Genomic DNA, 19,892 nt, shown 5'->3' on the forward strand with positions numbered 1-19,892 from the left:
CGTGCACAGGTGTGGTGTGGCCACGGGAGACAGGCGCTTTCTCAGGTGCTGTCCTCCACCCCTGAATCTCACACCAAACTGGCATGGAGTAGGTGCCTGGAAATACATGCCAGCTAGACGGGGCTCCCCTCTGCTCCCAGCAAGTCTCAGCAGGGCCACCGCCGCCGCTGCCACTGGCCTTGTATCCCTTGCTTTCCCTCCTCCCTGGGGGCTCGGCTTCTGGTCTCACCCCTACCCCCAGCTCCCTTGTCCTCAGGGTCCACACGCCTCCTTGGCAGAGGCTGGGATCTTTGTGGGCCTGGCGTCTCAATGGGGACATGCTGCTTCTGCTTCAGGTTTTCAACTCTCCCTGCAACCTCATGGCTGGTGCCAGGGGCGCACTGCACAGCTCAGGGTGGGGTGGAGTGCCTGTGATGGACATGGGGGCCTCCAAAGCTGGGCGGCCCCTGCTGTTATCATGGCTTCTTTGGAATCTTCTGGAATCCTCCACTAGGCGAAGCTCCTGCCCTACTAGTGACCTCAGCCTTCTGGGTGCCTTGATGGTCACCTGCATCACCTGGCCCAGAACTGCCTTTTCTCATGCATTCCCTCTGACCCTGTCCATTGTAGCCAGGCTGAGTGACTTTGGGCTTTGTAGCTTCATGTTCTGCTTCTGGTGTCCTGCCTTTGCCTAGGCGCTTACCCCAGCCGGGAGCACCCTCTTCTCCATTTCTTTCGCTGACTCTGACCATCCTCCAGGTCCCAGCAGAGAAACCATCCCCTCCAGGAACCTCCCTGGACCTGGGTTTGCCATCACTCCTATGTGCTCCATAACAGTCATTCATTCATTCATTTCATTAATTCATGCAGCAGGTGCTAGGTGCTGGGGCTGAGAGGGGGAGCAAGGGAGATGAGGCCGGGCACCTGGGGTGCCCTAGGGTCCTGCAAGTCACCTGTCATGACCAGATCCCAGGGGACAGGGGCCCTGGGGCAGCCTGCTCTGGGAGTGGCTTAGCTTGCTGCGCTGGGAAGGGAGGCTGGGGGTGGGGCAGGGCCATGCTCATGGGGTCAGGATGTCTTTCTCTGCCTGTCCCATATGGGCAGGCCTGACCTGCATCCAGTGCTTCCGGAGCACAGGGAGCTGCCTTTCAGGAGAGATCAAGGGGGAGCATGCAAGCTACACTTGACACGGCCGCAGCCCCAGGCATCTGGCTCAGCCTCCTGCCCTCTCACCCTGCGTGTGCCTCCCTGTGCAAGGCAGCCAGCAGGAGAGTTCCAGCCTGGATCCCCAGCAGTCTCCTTTCTCCGCTCCCTGTGTCCCTGTCCCCCATCTTCTAAGGCATAGCCTGGCCTATCCTGTGCCCCTGGGCTCCTGCCAGTCTTCCTGCTAGTTCCTCAAGCCGAGATGGATGCCACCTTTCTTTCTGCATTCGAAGGGCATGAAGTGATTAAGACCCTGTCCTGGCCGGGCACAGTGGCTCAGATCTGTAATCCCAGCACTTTGAGAAGCTGAGGCGGGGGTCACCTGAAGTCAGGAGTTCAAGACCAGCCTGACCAACATGGTGAAACCCCGTCTCTACTAAATACAAAAAATTAGCCGTGTGTGGTGGTGCATGCCTGTAATCCCAGGTACTTGGAAGGAGAACTGCTTGAATACTGAGTTACTGAGGCAGGAGAATTGCTTGAACCCAAGAGGCGAATGTTGTAGTGAGCCAAGATCGAGCCGTTGTACTTCAGCTTGGGCAACAAGAGTGAAACTTCATCTCAAAAAAAACACAAAAAACAAAAACCAAACCCAGTCCCTGCTCCTGTGTAGGGGCAGCAGGGCATTGAATGGGGGCTCCATGCATCTGTGCAGGAACCCAAGGCACTGAGGGCTGCTCAGGGATGGCTTCCCTCGGGAGGTCTTCCTGGGGAGGTCTAGCTCCCCCCGCTCCTGGGTGAGGTTCATGGGTGTGCATTTGCCTCCAGCTCACTGACGCTCAGCCTGGTCTCTTCATGAGGCCTCATGGGCCAGGACTCGGGGCAGTGGAGGCGTCCAGACAGACCTGGTTCCAGAGCTAACTCTGTCCCCATGGCCTCAGCCAACCTGCTTAGATCTGGGCCTTGGTTTGCTCATTTTAAAATGGGAGTAAGCCAGCCTGCCTTGCCTGCCTTCTATGGGGACAGAGCTTGGTGACAGATGCCTGATGCCTGGCACCGCTGGCCCCCACTGCCTTGCCTTTCGCAGATGGGCACCCCTTCAGGAAATCCCCCCTAATTATGAAGTTACAGATCTGGATGGTCACATGGGGAAGAGGCACATTCATTAGGAGACCTGGGCACACAGCCTGGACCGTGCCAAGCGTCTCTCCGTGCCAGCTTCCTGAGGACTGCGGGCTCGATAGAGCACATCCCTGCTTCTTCCTGGTGGCAGGTTCCATCTGCCAGACCCTGAGGAGCCGCTGACTGGGGAGGGCCTGCTTGGGACCCGCTCGTCCCTGGCGACTGCCCCTTCACCCCTTCACCCTGGGCTTGTAATCTCTGCTTTAAAGAGGACTCCGATCCCTTTCCCCTGTCCCCCTGCCCCCCGCCCCACCCCCAACAACCAATCTATTCGCCAGGGCCCTGATCCAAGAGAAAGCTAATTAAAGGATTTCTGCTCTTGGCTCAGCCTGGACATAGAAGATTCCCCTTGGTCTTCCTGGAGTATCTGAAAACAGGTGGAGAAAGGGGGCGTCGGATAAGCCCTGGGAGCCTCCATAATAGGCTTAATCCCCCTAAAGCCAGCAGGAATCAAACGGCTCTCCTCCCAGGACCACCGAGAAAGGGTACGAGAGCTCAGAGGATGTGGGGCTGTTCCCAACCCCGTGGGTCCCAGACTGCAGGTCCCCTTGTCCCCAGCTCCCCATGAACAGAGACTTGTGTTTCGCATGAGTTGAGACGCAGTATCAGCCCTCTCTGCAGAGTTCTCCAGAGTAGGGGAAGGTGCAGAGACCTGGCCCCAGCAGCTCCCGAGTCGGGATGCCCCACTTCCAGGGCTGCCACCAGACACTGTGATGACTAGCGTGTAGCAGATGCTCAGTCAAGTGCGCCCCCCCTCCTGCTCACCTCCCTCCGGTTCCCCCTGCCCCCCTCACCAGCTTCTCTTCTTTCAAGGGCCTGTTTGCCTCTAGATTTTCATCAAGCAACCACAAATATTTACTCAACGCTTACTGGCAGTCAGCACCTGAGCTCCATGGGGCAGGGGGCTCTCGGTCCCATGTGCTACGTGTTCCCCATCTGATCAGGGCGTGGCATACAGTAGGTGCTCAATAAAAGCTTGGTCGGCAGTCACATCCTGAGACAGGGTGAGATGAACCAAACTAACTCCATCTTCGATGTGAGCCTGATTGACTCCATCTTGGCTTCTCCCCCTGCCATTCCTCCCTTGAGTGCATACCTGGGCTGGGACATGTTGTGCTTATAGAACTATAGAAACATAACTGTTGTAACCATACCCTGCTTGACAAGCCCATTTGCTATTGTGAATAGCCCCTTGATTGATTATATGGAAAGTACCAAATGCCTTGCTCCCCGCCCTCCCCTTGGTAACCAGCAATCATGGGAACTGCTTGTGTATACACTCTTTAGTTAATCAACAATCATGGGAGCCTCCTGCCTCCTAGTTATCAGCCTCCTCCCCTAACTGCTTATTCTGCTTCTGTAAAATTCCTCTTTGCCCCCTTGCCCTGAGCAACATATAAAAGGAAATCAAACTCCTTCCTCGGGACCGAGAGACTTTGAGCATGAGCTGACTCTCGGTCACCGGCAATAAAGGAATCAATCAGATTTCAAAGTGTGGCGCTTTCCTAACAACTCACTCGGATGTAACAAGGGTAGTCTCTGCTCCCAGAGAGCTTACACTCCTGCTGCCTTCAGGAAACATCCTGAGGGGCCAGGCACGGTGGCTCACGCCTGTAATCCCAGCACTTTGGGAGGCTGAGGCAGGTGAAGTTTAAAACCAGCCTGGCCAACATGGAGAAACCCCATCTCTAGTAAAAATACAAAAGTTAGCCGGGCCTGGTAGTGCATGCCTGTACACCCAGCTACTCGGGAGGCTGAGGCAGGAGAATTGCTTGAACCTGGGATGTGGAGGCTGCTGAGATCACCTCACTGCACACCAGCCTGGGTGACAGAGCGATACTCCATCAAAAAAAAAAAAAAAAAAAAAACATTCTGAGGGACTTTGAGGGATCATGGAGCCCCCACACGTGGGTGGGGTGGGGGTCTTAAACCCTGTCCTCCCTGTCACTCTGAGCTATGGCCAAGCTGGATGTAACCCTGGAGAGAGTCCGGGTGTCCTCACCCGCTTCAGGCTGCTGCCCCTCATTTCCCTCTGCAATGCCTGGGGTGGGGGTGACAGGGAGCATTTAGACCCGCAGCTCCCTGCTCGGGGACCTCCGGGGCACTCGCCTGTATCACAAGAATAAAAATGACAAAAACCTGCCACTGAATTCTGGGTGGCAGTAAATTACTTAACACCTGAAACAGGTTGAAATGTGGCCGCTGTGGTTTTAATAAGCCCATCTCCGATGCAGCGCTGCTTCTCGGGGCGGCTGGGTCTCCTCTTGAGGCAGAATTTCATCTCGTCCCAGGCTTGGCAGCATTGCAAATAAGATTTCACTTCCCCTGTAAATCTTCGAGGGGGGTAGTGCAGGATTTCATTTGTGCTGTCAGTTAGCACTCCAGAGAGCCTGTTTACTTTGCCGCAGGAGGAGAAGGTCCTCGGGAGGTGCTGGACAGGGTGGTGGGCGGGGAGGCGGCAGTGTCAGTGCTGGAAGGTGACGTGAGTGTGGAGGCAGGGAGGCAGCGGCATATGGGGGGGTCCTGGAAGCACGCCTTATTTGGGGTGCCTGAAAGTGGATGAGCCAATGTCACACCCAAGGAGGCAGAATTTCGGGGCCGGCTGGGTGCCCTCCCATGCGTCAGGGACCCTCCTAGGCTGGGAGACAAGACTCAGCCGCAGAACTTGGGTGTAAGGGTGTGGCCTGGGGTGTTAGACCCCTCCCGGGTTTGGATGCCTCCTTTCCAGGATGCTCAGTGAGGCCAGGGACCCCTCCTGGGAAGTAGGGGCAGAAGGGAAGCTTCCAGAACCTAGTGGTAGCGAGGTAAAGGCAGTTTCCAGGTACAGGAAAGCGGCCATGGAGGGCTAAGGCATCACCCACTCTTTCTCCCATTTGGGCAGGAACTTTTAGTCCTGAGTGTTACCAAACAGATGATGTCAGATACACAAAGCTGGGGCCCCGGGGCTTGGGGTGCCCCTTGGCCACAGGGTAGCTATTCGGGAGTCTTACCCACATATGCCCCTAATCTCGGTAATAACACAAGTCCTGCGAGATTTGTGGGGAAGGAAAGGGCCCAAACTGTGTTGGCTGCAGGGTGGCACAGTGGGGGCTGCAGTAGTGGGGATGCAGGTTTCTGGGGGGACACCCCATCTCCTGGCATCCAGCTGAAGACATAGTGGCAGGGCTTTTTGGGACCAGCAGGTCCCCTGCAGTTCCCTTGAGGCCCTGCTAGCCCTGCTTGGTCTCCTGTAAGGACGGGAGGCTCCCTGCCTCTCCCACCACGCTGTCCTCTTCAGAACAGGGTTATGTTTGGAGAGTCTGCCTTCCATTTCTAAAATGCAGGTCCTGGCGATTCCCTCCTGTGCGGCGCAAACCTGGTTGGGCCTCCAACTCCCCTGGGGCGCTTATTAAAACCTGAGATGCCCCCATGCCCACCTCCTGTCCTGAAGCCTAAGGCTGCAGCCAGCCGTTATCCTCTTCAGTAGCCCGTGGACCTGGTGGGGGCTGGGGGGGTTGGGAAACAGGCCCCACCCAGTACGGATACCTCTCTGCGCTGGACCTGGAGGCACTTTGCTGCTTGGCTCCAAAGGTCCTGCCAAGAACCCGGGCCTCCCTGCAAGGAGTGCCAGCAGCTCAGCACCTGGCTCTGTCCCTGGGGGCCACAAGTGTGGGCGAAACTCCCCAGGAGGCTGTGCTAGCAGTGGGGGGTGGGGTGGTCTGCACTCCCCAGAAAAACTGCAGGCGTCCCGGCCCCCCACACCCCTCACAGAGGCCCCGTCCCAGCCGTGGGGTCAGTGCAGATGGTTTCTGAGCTGGGCATGCCCAGCGTCTTTACCTGTGTCATCCTACCTCACCCTCCCAACAGCAGCTGGGAAACTGAGGCACAGAGAGGCGGAGTAGCACAGGCAGTAACTGGTGGAGCCCATGGGTCTAACACAGCACCAAGGACTCCAAGGCCCTGCCCCAGGAGGGCAATGCTGTTAACCCAGTGCTTCCCGAAGCCATGTGACGGGGAACCCCTTCTGGGCAGCACTTCTGTGAGCTCCAGGGGCTGAGGAACACAGTTTGAGAAGGTAGCCCTTCTTCCCCAGCTTGGAGGGTTCCACAGGTGTCCCCAGATTTGTGGTGCTGCCACCCTCGGGGAGGGTAAGGTAAGCCGGGAGCAGGACTCCCTAGGAGAAGGGTGGGGACATTGGCGTTGGCAAGGGCTGTTGTGCTTGGAGAATTATCTTCCTCGTCCTCACGTGGATCCATGGAGCGATCGGCTGATTGATTTACTGTTCATTGACTCACTCTTCATTCCTGTTTATGGGGCCTCCTGGTGCCGGGCCAGTGCCCTCTGGGGATCAGGAGGTGTGGAGGGCAAGGCCTGTCAGTGTGGGCCCAGCCGAGCGAGGCGCTGGCAGGGTCAGCTGTGCACAGGCGAGAAAGGCCAGCAAAAGCGCGGGGCCCTGGGGCGGGGCAGCCGAGGAGGCCAGCACAGCACAGACCTGGAGTCTGAGCCACACTTGGCCTTGGGGACAGAGGGCACAGCTTCGCTGTGGCTGGAGCCTGAGAGGGGCGACAGGGAGATGGGGGGACACAGGGCCTTCCCGAGGGAAGCGGACCAGAAGTGGACTTGCCTTCCTGCCTGCCTCGGGTGGGCGGCGTGCCAGGCCTCCTAGTCTTCCTCATCTTTGGAAGCGTCGTCTGTGGAAACCTCTGTGGAAACCCACCCAGGCCAGGCTCCCACTAAGCCACGGAGATTCCTCCTCACTCCTCCGCGAGGCAGGATTACACTAGCCCAAGCGCGTAGTAGGCCGTCTCCTGGCTGGCTGTGTTCCAGAAAGATCCCTCGGCAGCCCCAGAGAATGGGTCTCGGTTGAGGGAGTGGGCAGCCCTCCTGGGCACCCACTGTGTGCTGGGTCTGAGGGAGAAGTTGGAAGAACATCCTCGGCCCTCTCCCTGTGGTCACACTGCGTGCCACACGTTAGAGTGGTCTCTCTTGGTCGTCTCCTACCCCGGCAGGACAGGAGGTAAAGACCGAGGTGAGGGCAAAGAGCACCTGTGGGGCCCACGTCACCCCACCCGGGGCCACCTGCCACCAAGAATTAACTTTGCTTCCTTGGAATGTAAGGAAATACCCGTTAACTGTATCCAGACTTGAAATCAGATCTCAGGCAGAAGTAATGAGTTCTTGTTTTATGTTAAATTTAGCAGAAAGTACCATTGTTCTCATGGAAATTTTTTCCTTCCTGTCCTCCTCCCTTTGGGGTGTGTGAGAGGGAGATGTCGCTCCGGAGCTGTGAGTGTTACGGGCACATCTAGGGGATGGGGGCCGTCTGAGGTGGTGGCATAAGCTCATGTCCCCAAACACCCAACAGTCCCACTTTTATCCGGGTGCCATGTGGTTGCTGGAGCCTCTTCCAGGATAACCCACAGCTCCGCTGACGCATACTTCTCCATGTAGAGACCCTCTGAGTCTACGTTCAGCTCTGGGTCCCCTCGTGGTGACTCAGGTGTCAGTAGACCTCTGGGGCCTGTGGGTGGGGACAGAGGGTCCCTCTTCCCACTGCGGAATCATTTTGATTGGAACAGTGCCCAAGGGAACAAGGTCTCCATCCTGCCCGGCCACTGGCTCTGAGCCAGGGCACCCCAAGAACAGATCTGACCCTTGGGGCAAGGCCCGGGGAGGGGTGTTGGCCGCTGAGACCACGTGTGCCCCTGAGACCACGTGTGGCCTGGACACCTGGCTCCTGGCCCGTTGGGGTGCCAAGCCGAGAATCAGCAGCAGAGATGACCGTAAAAGTTAAATCTTTCTATTTATTTCAAGAAAGAACAAGGCAAGTGGACTTGGACATTTTATATGAAAACAGACAAACAGAAAATAGGACCAAGTAGTTAATCACATTCATCTCAACATGGAAGTTTCAAGGCACCTACAAGAAGGAGGCCAAAGGGCGGTTCGCAGTGCACTTTGGTTTGTGTTGTTGTCGTGGTGGGTGTTTGTGTGTCTCGGTTTTCTGGAAACCCCTGCCTGGTGGTGAGGTTGGGAGCGAGGCAGGTGGGTGTGAGGCGGGGCTGGCCTGCGCCCCGGGGAGCCAGGCCGGGTCAGCCATCTGGTCATGTGGCAGTGGGCAGGGGTGGGGTGATCAGGCCTGTCACTCAGGCCCCTGAGACCGCTTCCAACAAAAAGGAAGGAGACATCGCTGTACCTGGGCGCTGATTCTGTGGGTGAGGAAGGCTGGGGGGCTTAGGAATTGGGGGTACCGGCGAGGGGCCCCTTGGACATCAGACAGGACCTTGGCCGCGGTCTTGGCTGAGATCAGGCCTGCTCCCCCGACCCGTGCTATTAGCTGGCGGGCTTCCTGCCTTCTGCAGAACAGAAGGACGAACCCCATTCTCTAGGGACCCCTCCCTGGCCTGCTCCTACTCTTCAGACCACTGGGAAGGGGGTGACACCGTGTGCTGCTCCAGAATGCTTTACGCCGCCACATGAGGTACAAATAAGCTGTTAACATCCGGAAAGGGAATGAGTGTTGGTGGCTCTTACGCTATTCCTCTGCGGTGTTTATAGGGGTGCGGGTTCTTTTAGATAACCTCCCTGTTCACACTTGCCTCAATGGCTCCCATCAGCAGGGTCCCACAGGCGCCCCTCGCTCTGGCCAGCCTCAGTTGCCCGCACCCACCGCCCTCCGGGATCCCTCTCCCCGCTCCTCTCCCTCTCAGATGAGCAGCCCCAAACGCTGCTCTGTGCGGCTTCCTCACTACAGCTCTCAGCCTCTCCTAGGAGCTGGAAGGCACCAGGCAGGGTCCTATGAAGCCCCTAGAGGCTCGCCTTGGGTGTCCAGTGGGCTGCTGGCGGTGTGGAGGTGCATTGGGTTGGGATAAACAGTCTAAGGCTAGTTTCGGGGCTTTGGGTGGGTGTCTTCTCACCTGCGTACTCTGAACTTTTGAAAATGGGACTAGTCGAGGTGGGTGGGCTCAGAACATTGCCAGCCTGCGTTCCAAACGGGGAAGGTGAGAGAGGCCCGGAGCCACCCGGGTCCAGGGAGATGAGCGGGTGGCGTCCCGAGTCCGTGGCTTTGATTGTCAGACTGTGGTGCGTTTGTTTTTTCCTGCCTACAGAGGAAGCCTGATTAGTTCCTTCAGGTGGGGGTGCGGGGACTTTGCGGGGGCGGTAGGCAAGGCAGCGAGCGTCGCCTGGGATCCAGGTTTCTTGCAGCAGCTCTGTGGGGCCCTCCCCCAGGTCTCTCCCCCTTGTCATCCACTCCAGGTGGGTCTTGGAGAAGGGAAACTGAGTCACTCATGCAGGTGGAGGCAGCCACCGGATCTCGCAGAGTGGCTGCGTTTCTCCATCTGGCTCTCAGCTGGCGTCACATGGATCCAAGGCAGAGCAGATCGGATCGGAGTGCTTCCGAGAGGTGAAGCTGCCAAGATGAGCCCCTCTTTGTGCCAGCCGCTGGCGGGGCAGGTGCAGGACAAGAGAAGCCATTTGTTGCCAACTCCTGTGCCCGGGGCCATCCTCACTGAGTGGGCAGACAGCAAGTGGGGAGGAAGTGAGAGGAGGAGCTGGCCTCATTCCATTGTTGCAGAGAAAGGATTGAGTGCCCCTGTGTGCCAGGCGCTGTGCTGGGCCTTGGTGGCCCTGGGAAGGGCAGAGCACTGACTCCGACCATCTGCCTTGATGAGATTTGGGGCTGGTGGCAGCAAACACCTTCCTTCAAGGACTCTCTGGGCTTAGCTTTGGGCTTCCAGCTGTGGAGAGGCCGGGGGCCAGGGCACTGTGCCCGCTCAGGCGGCCATAGTGGTTTAGGGGCTGGCTTTATTAGGATGTGGGGGCGGTCATCCCACCCACAGGGTGCCCTATGCCCTCAGCATGCCCACACTCTCTCCCGGCACAGGTCGGGCATTTCAGTGACAAGGGGTGGAAGGGGACAGTGACAATGGTCTCAGCCATGCCCTGGTCAGGGTCTCCAGCAGGTGCCAGAAGCTGGAGCTGTCCCAGTCTCCGAGGGAGACATGGAGAAAAGACCAGGGTTTGCTCTGTGGCTCTGGGGGTCTCCAGGCACACCCGCAAATCTGTTTATGGTGAGAAAGGGGGCCTGCCCCCACTTTGGAATTTCCAAAACCAGGGAAAAACCACAGATTGAAAATTCCAAGGGAGAGGAGAAGAGCAAAGGGAGGGGATGGAGAGCAAACAGAATCTTTTTGTGAGTTTTTAAAAACAAGCAAACATGGGTATTTCAGGCACCTACTTGGAACATTTCAAAAGAAACAGTAAAGGCTTAAAACCACAGAGTGAAAAGTGCCCCAGGCGCTGTCCGCCGGCGTGATGGATGGATGGAGCAGCCGCGGCAGCATCCGGCATGCTGGACTGCACGTGGGGCATGCTGGATTGCATGTGGGGCGGCCCTGGCTTGAGAGACAGGCCTGTACGCGGTCAGTCTTCGGAGTCGCAGGGCCCAGGAGGCACTCTCATCAGCCCCTCCCCTTCAGTGAGCCATAGATGCTGAGTTTAGACTCTGGAAAGGGGGTGGCGTGTGGCTGCACTTTCTTGGTGCCTCCTGGACACCGAGGATGGGTATTTTGCAGCCTCTCTTGTGGCACAAGCGGCTCTGTGGCGGGCTGCATGGTCTGGCTACAGGATCACCCTGACTTGGGGTTTTCAGGGGACACCAGTGATTTTGAGCCACACAGTGAACATCTCTCGATATATGCTCCCTTTCAGGGTCCTGGGGGATGGGAAAGCAAGGGTGGGAACCAGGATCTTCTAGTCAAAGCATCAGACCTTGCCAGGAAAATATCTGCCCATCTAGTGCTTGAATGCTCCCAGTGATAGAGAGCTCACTGCCTGCTTCCTTTGCCAGGCTAGAGTTTCTCTTCCCTGACCTCCGGTTTTCCTTTTACCCACTCCCTTTTCATCGGCCACAAGGAATGGGTTGGAGACAGACCCACTCAGAACAGAAAGGAAGCAGAAAAGCCCACGGCTCTAGAGTCTTGTTCTCTGAGGACTGGATGGGCCACTTGTCCCAGAGGCTGGAGCCTTTTTCCCTAGGGCAGTGCTGAAGACTCAAGCCTGAGTGCTCTGGCCCATTCGGTGTTGGCCTTCAGAGACCCTGGCTCCCCAGGGAGCAAGTGCTCCCCGGGGCAAGTGCCCCCATCTCGGCCCCCCACCTCGAGGCGCAGAAAGCTCCTGTTGTGCGGATAGCCACTTGGGGCAGGTCCATACACCACGAAAAATCCCCCTTTCTCCTCACTTCCAAGGAGTTTAATTTCTCCTAATCAGTTTCGCAGACTCCCTTGGTTGTAAATGGTAATGATTTACGTTTTTGAGACTTTTTATCCCTCAAGAAAAAAAAATGCCTTCTCTCTGCACTCGGGAAGGCCGACTCGAGGCCATGAATCGCGTGAGCGCTCGCCCTGGCACCCATCCAGGGGCAGGCAGCAGCCGCCATCACCTGCGCGATCGAGTGTAAGGAGGTACGTGGGCGCCGCTGCTGACCCTGGCTGCGTCCTGGCCCTGAGAGCAGGGTCTGGCCCTTGGAGGCACAGGTCTCTGCGCCTGGCCCCTCCTGCCAGCACTGCCCCCGCTCTTCCTGTTGCCTTCCCCACCCGCTGGCTCCCTCTCTGCCACATCCAATTCTCCTTGTATTTTTCATAAGTGCGAGGCTCAGAAGCCCCAGCCTCCTCTCTGGCACATTCGGCAGGAAGCAGGTTTCTGAAATGGGCTGGCTTTGGGTCTGCTCTTTCTCCTTCTCTCCTGGCTCCCTGGCTCCAGAGCAGGGATGGAGGAGGAAGGCACAGATTCAGAGGCAGCCTTGGGTGCCCGGCCTGTCCCCTGCTCAGTCCCTGACCAGTCCCTCCGACTCTGCTGGGACCCCTCACCTGACTTGGGCCCACAAGAACCTTTCAGCACCAGTGGAGGGGAGAGGCCCCCTCTTGGCCTCTGGAGCCCCAGTGTCCTGAGTGAAGCTGGACCCCGCCCTAGCACACCCCCACTTTACAGAAGGGGAAACAGAGGCCATATTCTTGCCAAACCCACTTTCCCTGCACCTCTCTAGAAACATCTCCCTGACACCCTCCTCAGCTCTTTTCCTGGCGTTTTTTTTTTTTTGAATTGCAGTCTTGCTCTGTCACCCAGGCTAGAGTGCAGTGGCTCAATCTCTGCTCACTGCAACCTCCACCTCCTGGTGTGAAGCGATTCTCCTGCCTCAGCCTCCCTAGTAGCTAGGATGACAGGCATGTGCCACCATACCCGGCTAATTTTGTATTTTTAGTAGAGAAATACAAGGCCAGGCTGGTCTCGAACTCCTGACCTCCAGTGATCTGCCCGCCTCTGCCTCCCAAAGTGCTGGGATCACAGGCGTGAGCCACTGTGCCCGGCCCCTCTGCCTGGGCTGGGCTCAGAGGGAGGGTTTCGTGGACCCCCAGGGGAAGGAGGAGACCCGGTACCTGCATGGAGGGAGGGAGAAGAGGCACACACAGGTGTGGGCTTTGGGAGAGTCAGGTTGGGCCCCTCCCAGCTGCTGCCATCTTCCCAGGGGCTGTCCCCTCCCCTGCCAGCATCACTCAGAGCCAAGAAGGTGCAGTGCCTCAGCTCGGCTCCAGACCCACATCCCAGCCCTGAGCTGGGCAGGCCCCTGGCCGCCATGTGCACCAGGTTAGCGTGGAGGTGGTCTAGCAAACTCTAGCCCATTTAGAGGAGATGGAGGCTGCAGCAGGAGGCCGCGGGAACGGGGAAGGAGAAAAGGGAAGAAAAGCGGCTTTCGATGCACATCATGTCTGCGGAATTGGGTATGACTAATTAATAGATTTTATTTTTAGTAATCTCTTAAGCATTCCATACGTTGGGCCCCACGCCTGAGCTGAGCTTACAAGAGGCCTCATTCGCAAAATGCAAATGATTCCCGGCCTGCTGCTGCCTTCTCTCTCTCCTTCCTTGCCTTTTCTTTCCTTTTCCTTTTTTTTTTTTTTAGGGGAAATTTAAAGGAAAATTGCCATGTAATAGAAAAGAGATTCCAATCACTACATCTAATTACCACGAAGGGTAAACCACTTAACCAAAGAAGTGTCTTGGGCTTTTTTATTTTTAACTTTAGACCTGCCTTAAATGCCACAAAACGTACTCATCAGCGCTGAGGCCGCCAAGGTGGTTCCGGCTACTTAGAGGCTGTGAGGGTGAGCCTGGCTTCAGACTTCCCCTTGGAACTGTCGGCTGTGCATGGGAGCCTGGGAGAATCTAGACAGCCCGGGGCCGGCACCCCAGGCCTCGGCAGGTCTAAGGGGAGGGGCGGGGGTTGGGTGTCCTGAAGCATCTCCTATCTTGTGGTACCAGGCCAGCTGGGAGGAGCTGAACCAAGAGGGGATGGGGTTTTGGCATGGACCCAGCTTTTGGCCCCCTCCCTGGCTGGGGGGCTGTGACACAGCAGATATTTGGGGGTTTGCTTTGGGAAAGCCCAGAGAGGACCCTGGTAAGGTGCCAGGATAGCTAAGGGACAGAAAAGAAGAGAAAGTCAGCTCTCAGAGCTGGGTCCCAGGGCCTGACTGGGTGGAGCGCCCACCTTCAGCAGCACTCGGCGAGGCTGAGGGGCCAGCAGGGTCTGGTAAGAGGGGCCCAGCCCCGCCCTCACCCCGTTAGTGCAAGAACCGAGAGCAGGAGATTCGCGTGGTCCTGGGGCCTGAGGAGCTCCTCTGGGGCGGCTGGCAGGGCTCCTAGTCTTGGAGGGCACGGCTAGGCACAGGCCAAGTGGGGCCTTCCCAGGCAGCTCTCACAGTCTGGGCCACCTGCTGTCCCCAGATGCCTTCCTAGCCACTAAGGGTGTGACCTGACCTGTCCAGGGTGGGGAGAGGACACAGGGGGACCTCGGTAAGGTGGGGACAGTGTGCTGGCAGCAGTGTGTGCCAGATGTGTGGGACTCGGGGGAAGGCAGTGATCAGAGTGACGTCCTTCATGGAGGGGGGTCTCATTTCAGAATCAGCAGAGACCTAGGACTTCTGTCCCCCGTGCCAACGCAGCACACCTCGGGCCCTCTCTCCTCCCAGACATCCCAGGCAGGCCCCTCTGCTCATCTGGGGTGGGGAGCTGTGGTCCACAAGGAGGGCCGACATTTTCTTTTCTTTTTTGAGATGGAGTCTTGCTCTGTTGCCCAGGCTGGAGTGCAGTGGCACCATCTTGGCTCACTGCAATCTCCGCCTCCCTGGTTCAAGCAATTCTCCTGCCTCAGCCTCCCAAGTAACTGGGTAACAGGCACCCACCACCACGCCTGGCTAATTTTTGTATTTTTAGTAGAGACAGGGTTTCACCATGTTGGCCAGGCTTGAACTCCTGACCTCAGAAGATCTGCCCGCCTCAGCCTCCCAAAGTGCCGGGATTATAGGCGTGAGCCACTGAACCCAGCCTGGGGCTGACTTATATAGGCCTGGCATTAAGGCCTGGGGAAATTTCTCTCTTGATCTCATTGTATGAGAAAATGATTCAGGCAGGAAAAGGGAAAACACATCTAGTTAGGAGTGAAAGGTGCCCGCCCCACTTGGCTGTTCACCGGAGCTGGGGAGTGGGCTGTTTTGTGAGCCAGCCCCCCCGGGGCCTCACTGGGAGCCTGTGCCCCTCTTTCCACTTTCCACGAGCGGCTGTTGTATCCACTCCTTTCAGCCGCATCTCCTCACTGAAGGCGGCTGTCGGGCCTTTTAACGTAACCCCTGCCCGACGCTGCGTCTGCCTTTGCTTTCCCACGGCGGCGGAGGCCGTTTGAAAACAGCACCGCCGGGCGCTCCCAGCCCTCTCATCCTCCTGCCCTCCAACCAGCATCTTCTCTTTGACGTTGCTTTTCCTCGGTACAGAACAAGCGGCAGGGTGACAGATGGTGACCTGGGCTCCCCGAGTACTGGGACGCAGGCTCGTCGGAACCCCAGGCTCTGCTCTTCCCCGCTCTCCGATTCGCTGTCATTATTTCATCATCGTTTTAATCTCATGGCTCACCACACTGCACTGTCAGTTGATAAATGAATAAATGATAGTGACATTGATTCCAGAGGGAGGAAATAAAATCTTAACTCTTCTGAGGGTCCCGGTCAGGGCCCTTTGTGAGGCTGGCGTTTTTAGAAAGAGATCTGGTCTCTCCCTCTCAAGAAACAGAGTCCCAGGGGTGGGCACAGCTGAGGTTTCTGCGTTCAGGGAGGGGTTGCCGTCACCCAGGGCTTTTTCAAGGATTTTTGTGTCTTTTTCTGGGCTTTGAGCAGCCATGGAAACCAATAGGTCTAATGAGCTGATAGAAAAAAAAAAAAAAATCCCTGCACTAATTACCCGTCCTAGGAGGGTACATTCAGCACACGGTAAATGCTCACAGAAAGTAGCTGTTAAGGTGATTGCACCTGATGGGGAGGAAGATGAGGACACTGGAATAAAATAAAGCTTTTCTCTGTATCAGAAAGGGGAGCAGCCCAGCTCTGGCCAAGCTGAGCTGGGATGGAACTGGAGACCCCTACCACGACGCCTCCCTAAGCCACCAGTCTGAGACACACATGCCTCAGCCTTTAGGAACAGTGATCGCCCCCAGAGACCGAGTCTCCTCCCCCCACCTCACTCCCATCCCCAACACATCATCTACTTACTCAATGATTTCTAGGAGAAAGCAACACTTTCGCAATTCTATTGTCTCAGGCAATGGTAAGAACTGACCCCAGAAGAACGGTAAGGACCGTGCATGTGGCTTTATCTACCCATCTGTACTTAGAGACAGCACGGTAGGGATAGACGGGCAGACAGATGCACCTCCAGGTGGCGGGGAAAGCTACGGGCTTCCGCCGGGGCTTCTACGGAGCGTGGTGCGTGGAACTGAAGAGGGCTTCAGCCTAGGGAAAAAAAGTTTTGTTTTTTTTTTAATCGACTACATGATTGTTCAAAGAATGCAATGAAAGACGCCATGTTTCTGCAGATCTGCAAGGGAAATGGTATGGAATGAGCCAGGGGAGAGATTTCAGGACCATATCTCCAGGGCAAAAGATATTTTCTTCCCCCTCTCCTTTGTGAGGAGCCTGAAAACCTTCCATCGCGCCACCAGCGAGTGGCTGTCGGGAGAGCTGCGTGGGAGCTTTGGGAGCCGGCTGCCTCTCCACGGCGGTTCCTTTGTGATGGCCCTGAACAGTGCATGAGGTGTCCACAGATGTGGTACAGGTAGTATCCTTCCAGCTCAGGAAAAAACCCAACCCAGCCCTTCCTGCGATATTATTTTTAGTCCTTCCCTCCCCAGCTGGCATAACTCGGTATAAATTATGTCTTCAACAATGTCGAATTCCCCCTCCTGCCTTCTATTCTTTAAAAAAAAAATTGTCACTGTTGTGTTCTACAAAATCGTCAGCCCTCCCCAAACTTTGCTTTTTTCGGGGGGAAAGTCACCCATGGAATTTCTCTTCCTTGCTCTCTTGGATTGCGGCAGGCTGGGCAAAACCACATGGCCACGCCAGGGTAGCTGGGGCTGGGGCGGGGCAGCCGGGGCAGCGGGCGGGGATCATGTGTAGGAGTAGTCTATGTCGGGGATGCCGCCGTCCCTATAGCCCCGTGTGGTGCCGTAGCCGATGGTATGCGTCCCCTTGCAGAGGCTGCTGCCATTGGAGGGGAAGATGGTGTGGACCACGTACTCCTCTTTGGCGCGGTATGGGTTGATGGGCAGCATCTGCAGCCCGGGGCCGCGGATTTCCAGGATGGAGTTGTCCTTCTTGGTCCCCGACTCCATATAATCGTCCTTTTTCCTGCTGCCCCGGTTGTAGGCCCTCTCCCGGGTCAGCAGCTTGCCAGCCTGGTGCACATACCAGCAGATGGCCCCCAGGACCAGGAAGAGGAAGACCAGAGCCACGGCCCCACCGATGATGCCCGCCAGAGGCAGGCCCGCCATAGGGCCGGCGCTCTGCTCCTGGTTGAGCGTGGTGGTAGGGCCGTAGCTGTCGGCCGTCTCTGCCTTGGCACACACGGGAGTCTCGTCGGCCACGTAGGCGTTGCCGGTCTCCATGGTGACCATGCAGATGACGTAGGTGGACTTAGGCTCCAGGGCCGTCAGCAGGTACTCCGTCTTGTCCCCCTGCACCAAGGTCTCTGTGATGGAGCCCACGGCTGGGCTGTGGCCCAGGCGCAGCCAGCTGAGCCGGAAGGAGGAGGCAGGAAGCGTGGCCTTCCACGTGATTCGGATGGAGTCTGCCGTCAGGGCCTTCACGTGGATGGCCAGGGTCTTGGCGCCATCGCCTGTGGCCATGGGGTAGTCAATGTTAGAGTCCGGGAGGCGCAGCCCCGGCCTTTTGGCCTTGAGGGTGAACAGGGAACCCTGGGGCGTGGTGGCGGAGGCATGGTTGCTGGCCGTGGTCTTGGCAGCCGTGTTGGCCACGCCGCCCTGCGACCCCGTCTCGAAGCACTCGTCCATCTCACTGGTGATGTCCTTGATGGCCATGCCCCGGACCTTCTCAGGGCCCTGGCACATGAGGCCCCGCACGTTGACCACGGCCGCCCGTGCCTTCACCCAGTCCCGCAGCCACATGAGGTTGCAGCCACAGAACCAGGGGTTGTTCCTGAGCAGCAGCTGGGCCAGGTTCCCCAGGTCATCAAACAGGCCACGGGGCAGCGTGGTCAGGTTGTTGTTGGACAGGTCCAGCCGCTCCAGCTCGCGCATCTTGGCCAGCGTGTTGTAGGGGATGTGGCTGATGGCGTTGTCCTGCAGGTAGAGCTTCTGCAGGTGGGCGCTGGGCAGGTTGAGGGGCGGCGCTGCCAGCGAGTTGCGTACCAGCGAGAGCTCTGTGAGGTTCTGCAGGCGGCTGAAGGTGTCGTCGGCGATGCGCTGGTTGGCCAGCAGGTTCCCGTCCAGCACCAGGCGCCGCAGGCTGTTGAGGCCCTTGAAGGCATGCAGCGGGATGGTGGAGATGCGGTTGTCATCCAGCCGCAGCTCCTCCAGCGTGTGCGGCAGCCCTGAGGGGATGCTGCTCAGGTGATTCCGGCTCAGGAAGAGCAGCTTGAGCCGCTTGCTGTCGGCGAAGGCGTCCTCCTCGATGCTGACGGTGGACACAGAGTTGTCGTCCAGGTGCAGCTTCTCCAGCAGCGGGATGCGGGCCAGCGAGTCCCTGGCGATGGTGCGCACGTTGTTGTCCTGCAGGTGCAGCTCCCGGAGCGAGCGGGGCAGGTTGATGGGGAACTCGTCCAGGTCATTCTCATACAGGTAGATGACCTGCACACTGACCTTGGATTTGAGGTCCTGGGGGATGCCGGCGTTGTTGATCTGGTTGTTCTGCAGGTAGAGGGTGGTGGCGTCATCAGGGATGTCCGCGGGGATGGAGGTGAGGCCCCGGTCGTTGCAGTAGATGAAGCCATTGTCACAGCGGCACACTGAGGGGCAGGTGGTGCTGTCGATGACCTCCGTCAGGAAGGCAATGAGCCCGTAGCAGAGGAACAGCCAGTCCCGCAGGTCCATGGTGGCCGTGGTCATCACGACGGTGGCCGTGACAGTGGCAGTGGGTGTGGTGGTGGCGGTGATGGTGGGGTGTGCCACCACCATGGTGGATGGCTGGGGGAGTTGGCCCCACCCGGCCGGAGCCTGAACACCTGCAGGGAGCACAGGACAGGGGCAGTGAGAGGGAGGTGGCGACGGTGACCCCAGGAGTGAATGAATCGCGAATGCCCTACCACCTGCCAGCCTGCACCAAGGGGCGGTCACAGTCGGGTCCTGCAGGCTGAGGTCAAACTGGAGGAGCGACCCTTTTCATGCCAGGTTCACACCACAGGTGAATACTCCCGCCAAGGTCCGACTCCAACAACATCTGGCTAACATTTAATCGTATCAGAAGCCAAGAGGCTGCCCGTTAATGAGACGCGCGCTGCCTTGGCCCTCCTGGAATGTGACCCAGAGCCTCGGGGAGGTTAATTCAGGGAGAGCCTCGCTGCAAGTTTTGGTCCTTCTCTCAGGACTTCACACAAAGCCAGTCTTTACGGCCAGTGCTAAAGGTACCAGTCGCTACAGATGGGATGGATTTAGGGCGTGTTTTATAGATTCACAGTCGCTGTTCCCCAGTGCTGCACGAGGAGCAGGCATTGCTATCTGGCTCGGACCCAGGGTTCAAAAGGAAAGCTTGTTTCTGGAAGGCTTAGGAGCTCAAAAGGGGGGGCATCGCCAGAACCTGCGAGAACAAAGCTGCCAGTACCAACACCAGCGAGCAGTGGAAAGCAGGGAGCTTCATTGTCTGGTGTTAAAACAACATATCCTGTTGTCACTTGTACGTTCTACAGACAGAAGAATGAGGTGTCAACAGAATCACTTTCTCGTGCATTTACAGAAACCTCTTTTCATCAGAGGTGCCTCGCTAGCCTTCTTTTCCGTGTTATGTGGGAAATTGTCCCACACCTTGCCCCTTTCTCAAATCATAAACTTTCAGTATTCCAGAAAAAAAAGCGATCTGTTTTCTAGCATTTAAAGGAAAGAGACAAATAAAAGGAGGGAGGAGTTCACGCTCTGAGGGAATTGGCTGCTAGCTGTAATTTCGGTTTTCACAAATGGAAAAATTGCAGCATAGATTTTTCTTATTTTACTGTTCATAGTGGTAAAAAAAAAAATCAATTAAAAAGAAATTATCTTTCAGACTCAGCGAGGAAGG

At 57.2% G+C, this 19,892-nt stretch overlaps 2 protein-coding genes across 5 annotated transcripts in view; one reads left to right on the forward strand and one right to left on the reverse strand.

Annotated features, from left to right (window-relative positions):
• The window catches only part of MACROD1 (mono-ADP ribosylhydrolase 1), a 173,014-nt gene that overhangs the window by 36,379 nt on the left and 116,743 nt on the right, over positions 1-19,892 (forward strand). The window lies entirely within an intron of this gene.
• FLRT1 (fibronectin leucine rich transmembrane protein 1) overlaps positions 15,891-19,892 on the reverse strand; it is an 81,806-nt gene continuing 77,804 nt past the window's right edge. The window contains exon 3 of the mRNA XM_017516897.2: positions 15,891-18,846. Within this exon, the coding sequence (XP_017372386.1) occupies positions 16,775-18,799 (2,025 nt within the window). The 5' untranslated portion in view covers positions 18,800-18,846 and the 3' untranslated portion in view covers positions 15,891-16,774. The remainder of the gene's footprint in view (positions 18,847-19,892) is intronic.

This window comes from Cebus imitator, unplaced genomic scaffold, assembly GCF_001604975.1.
Source record: "Cebus imitator isolate Cc_AM_T3 unplaced genomic scaffold, Cebus_imitator-1.0 Scaffold609, whole genome shotgun sequence".
Taxonomy (NCBI): domain Eukaryota; kingdom Metazoa; phylum Chordata; class Mammalia; order Primates; family Cebidae; genus Cebus; species Cebus imitator.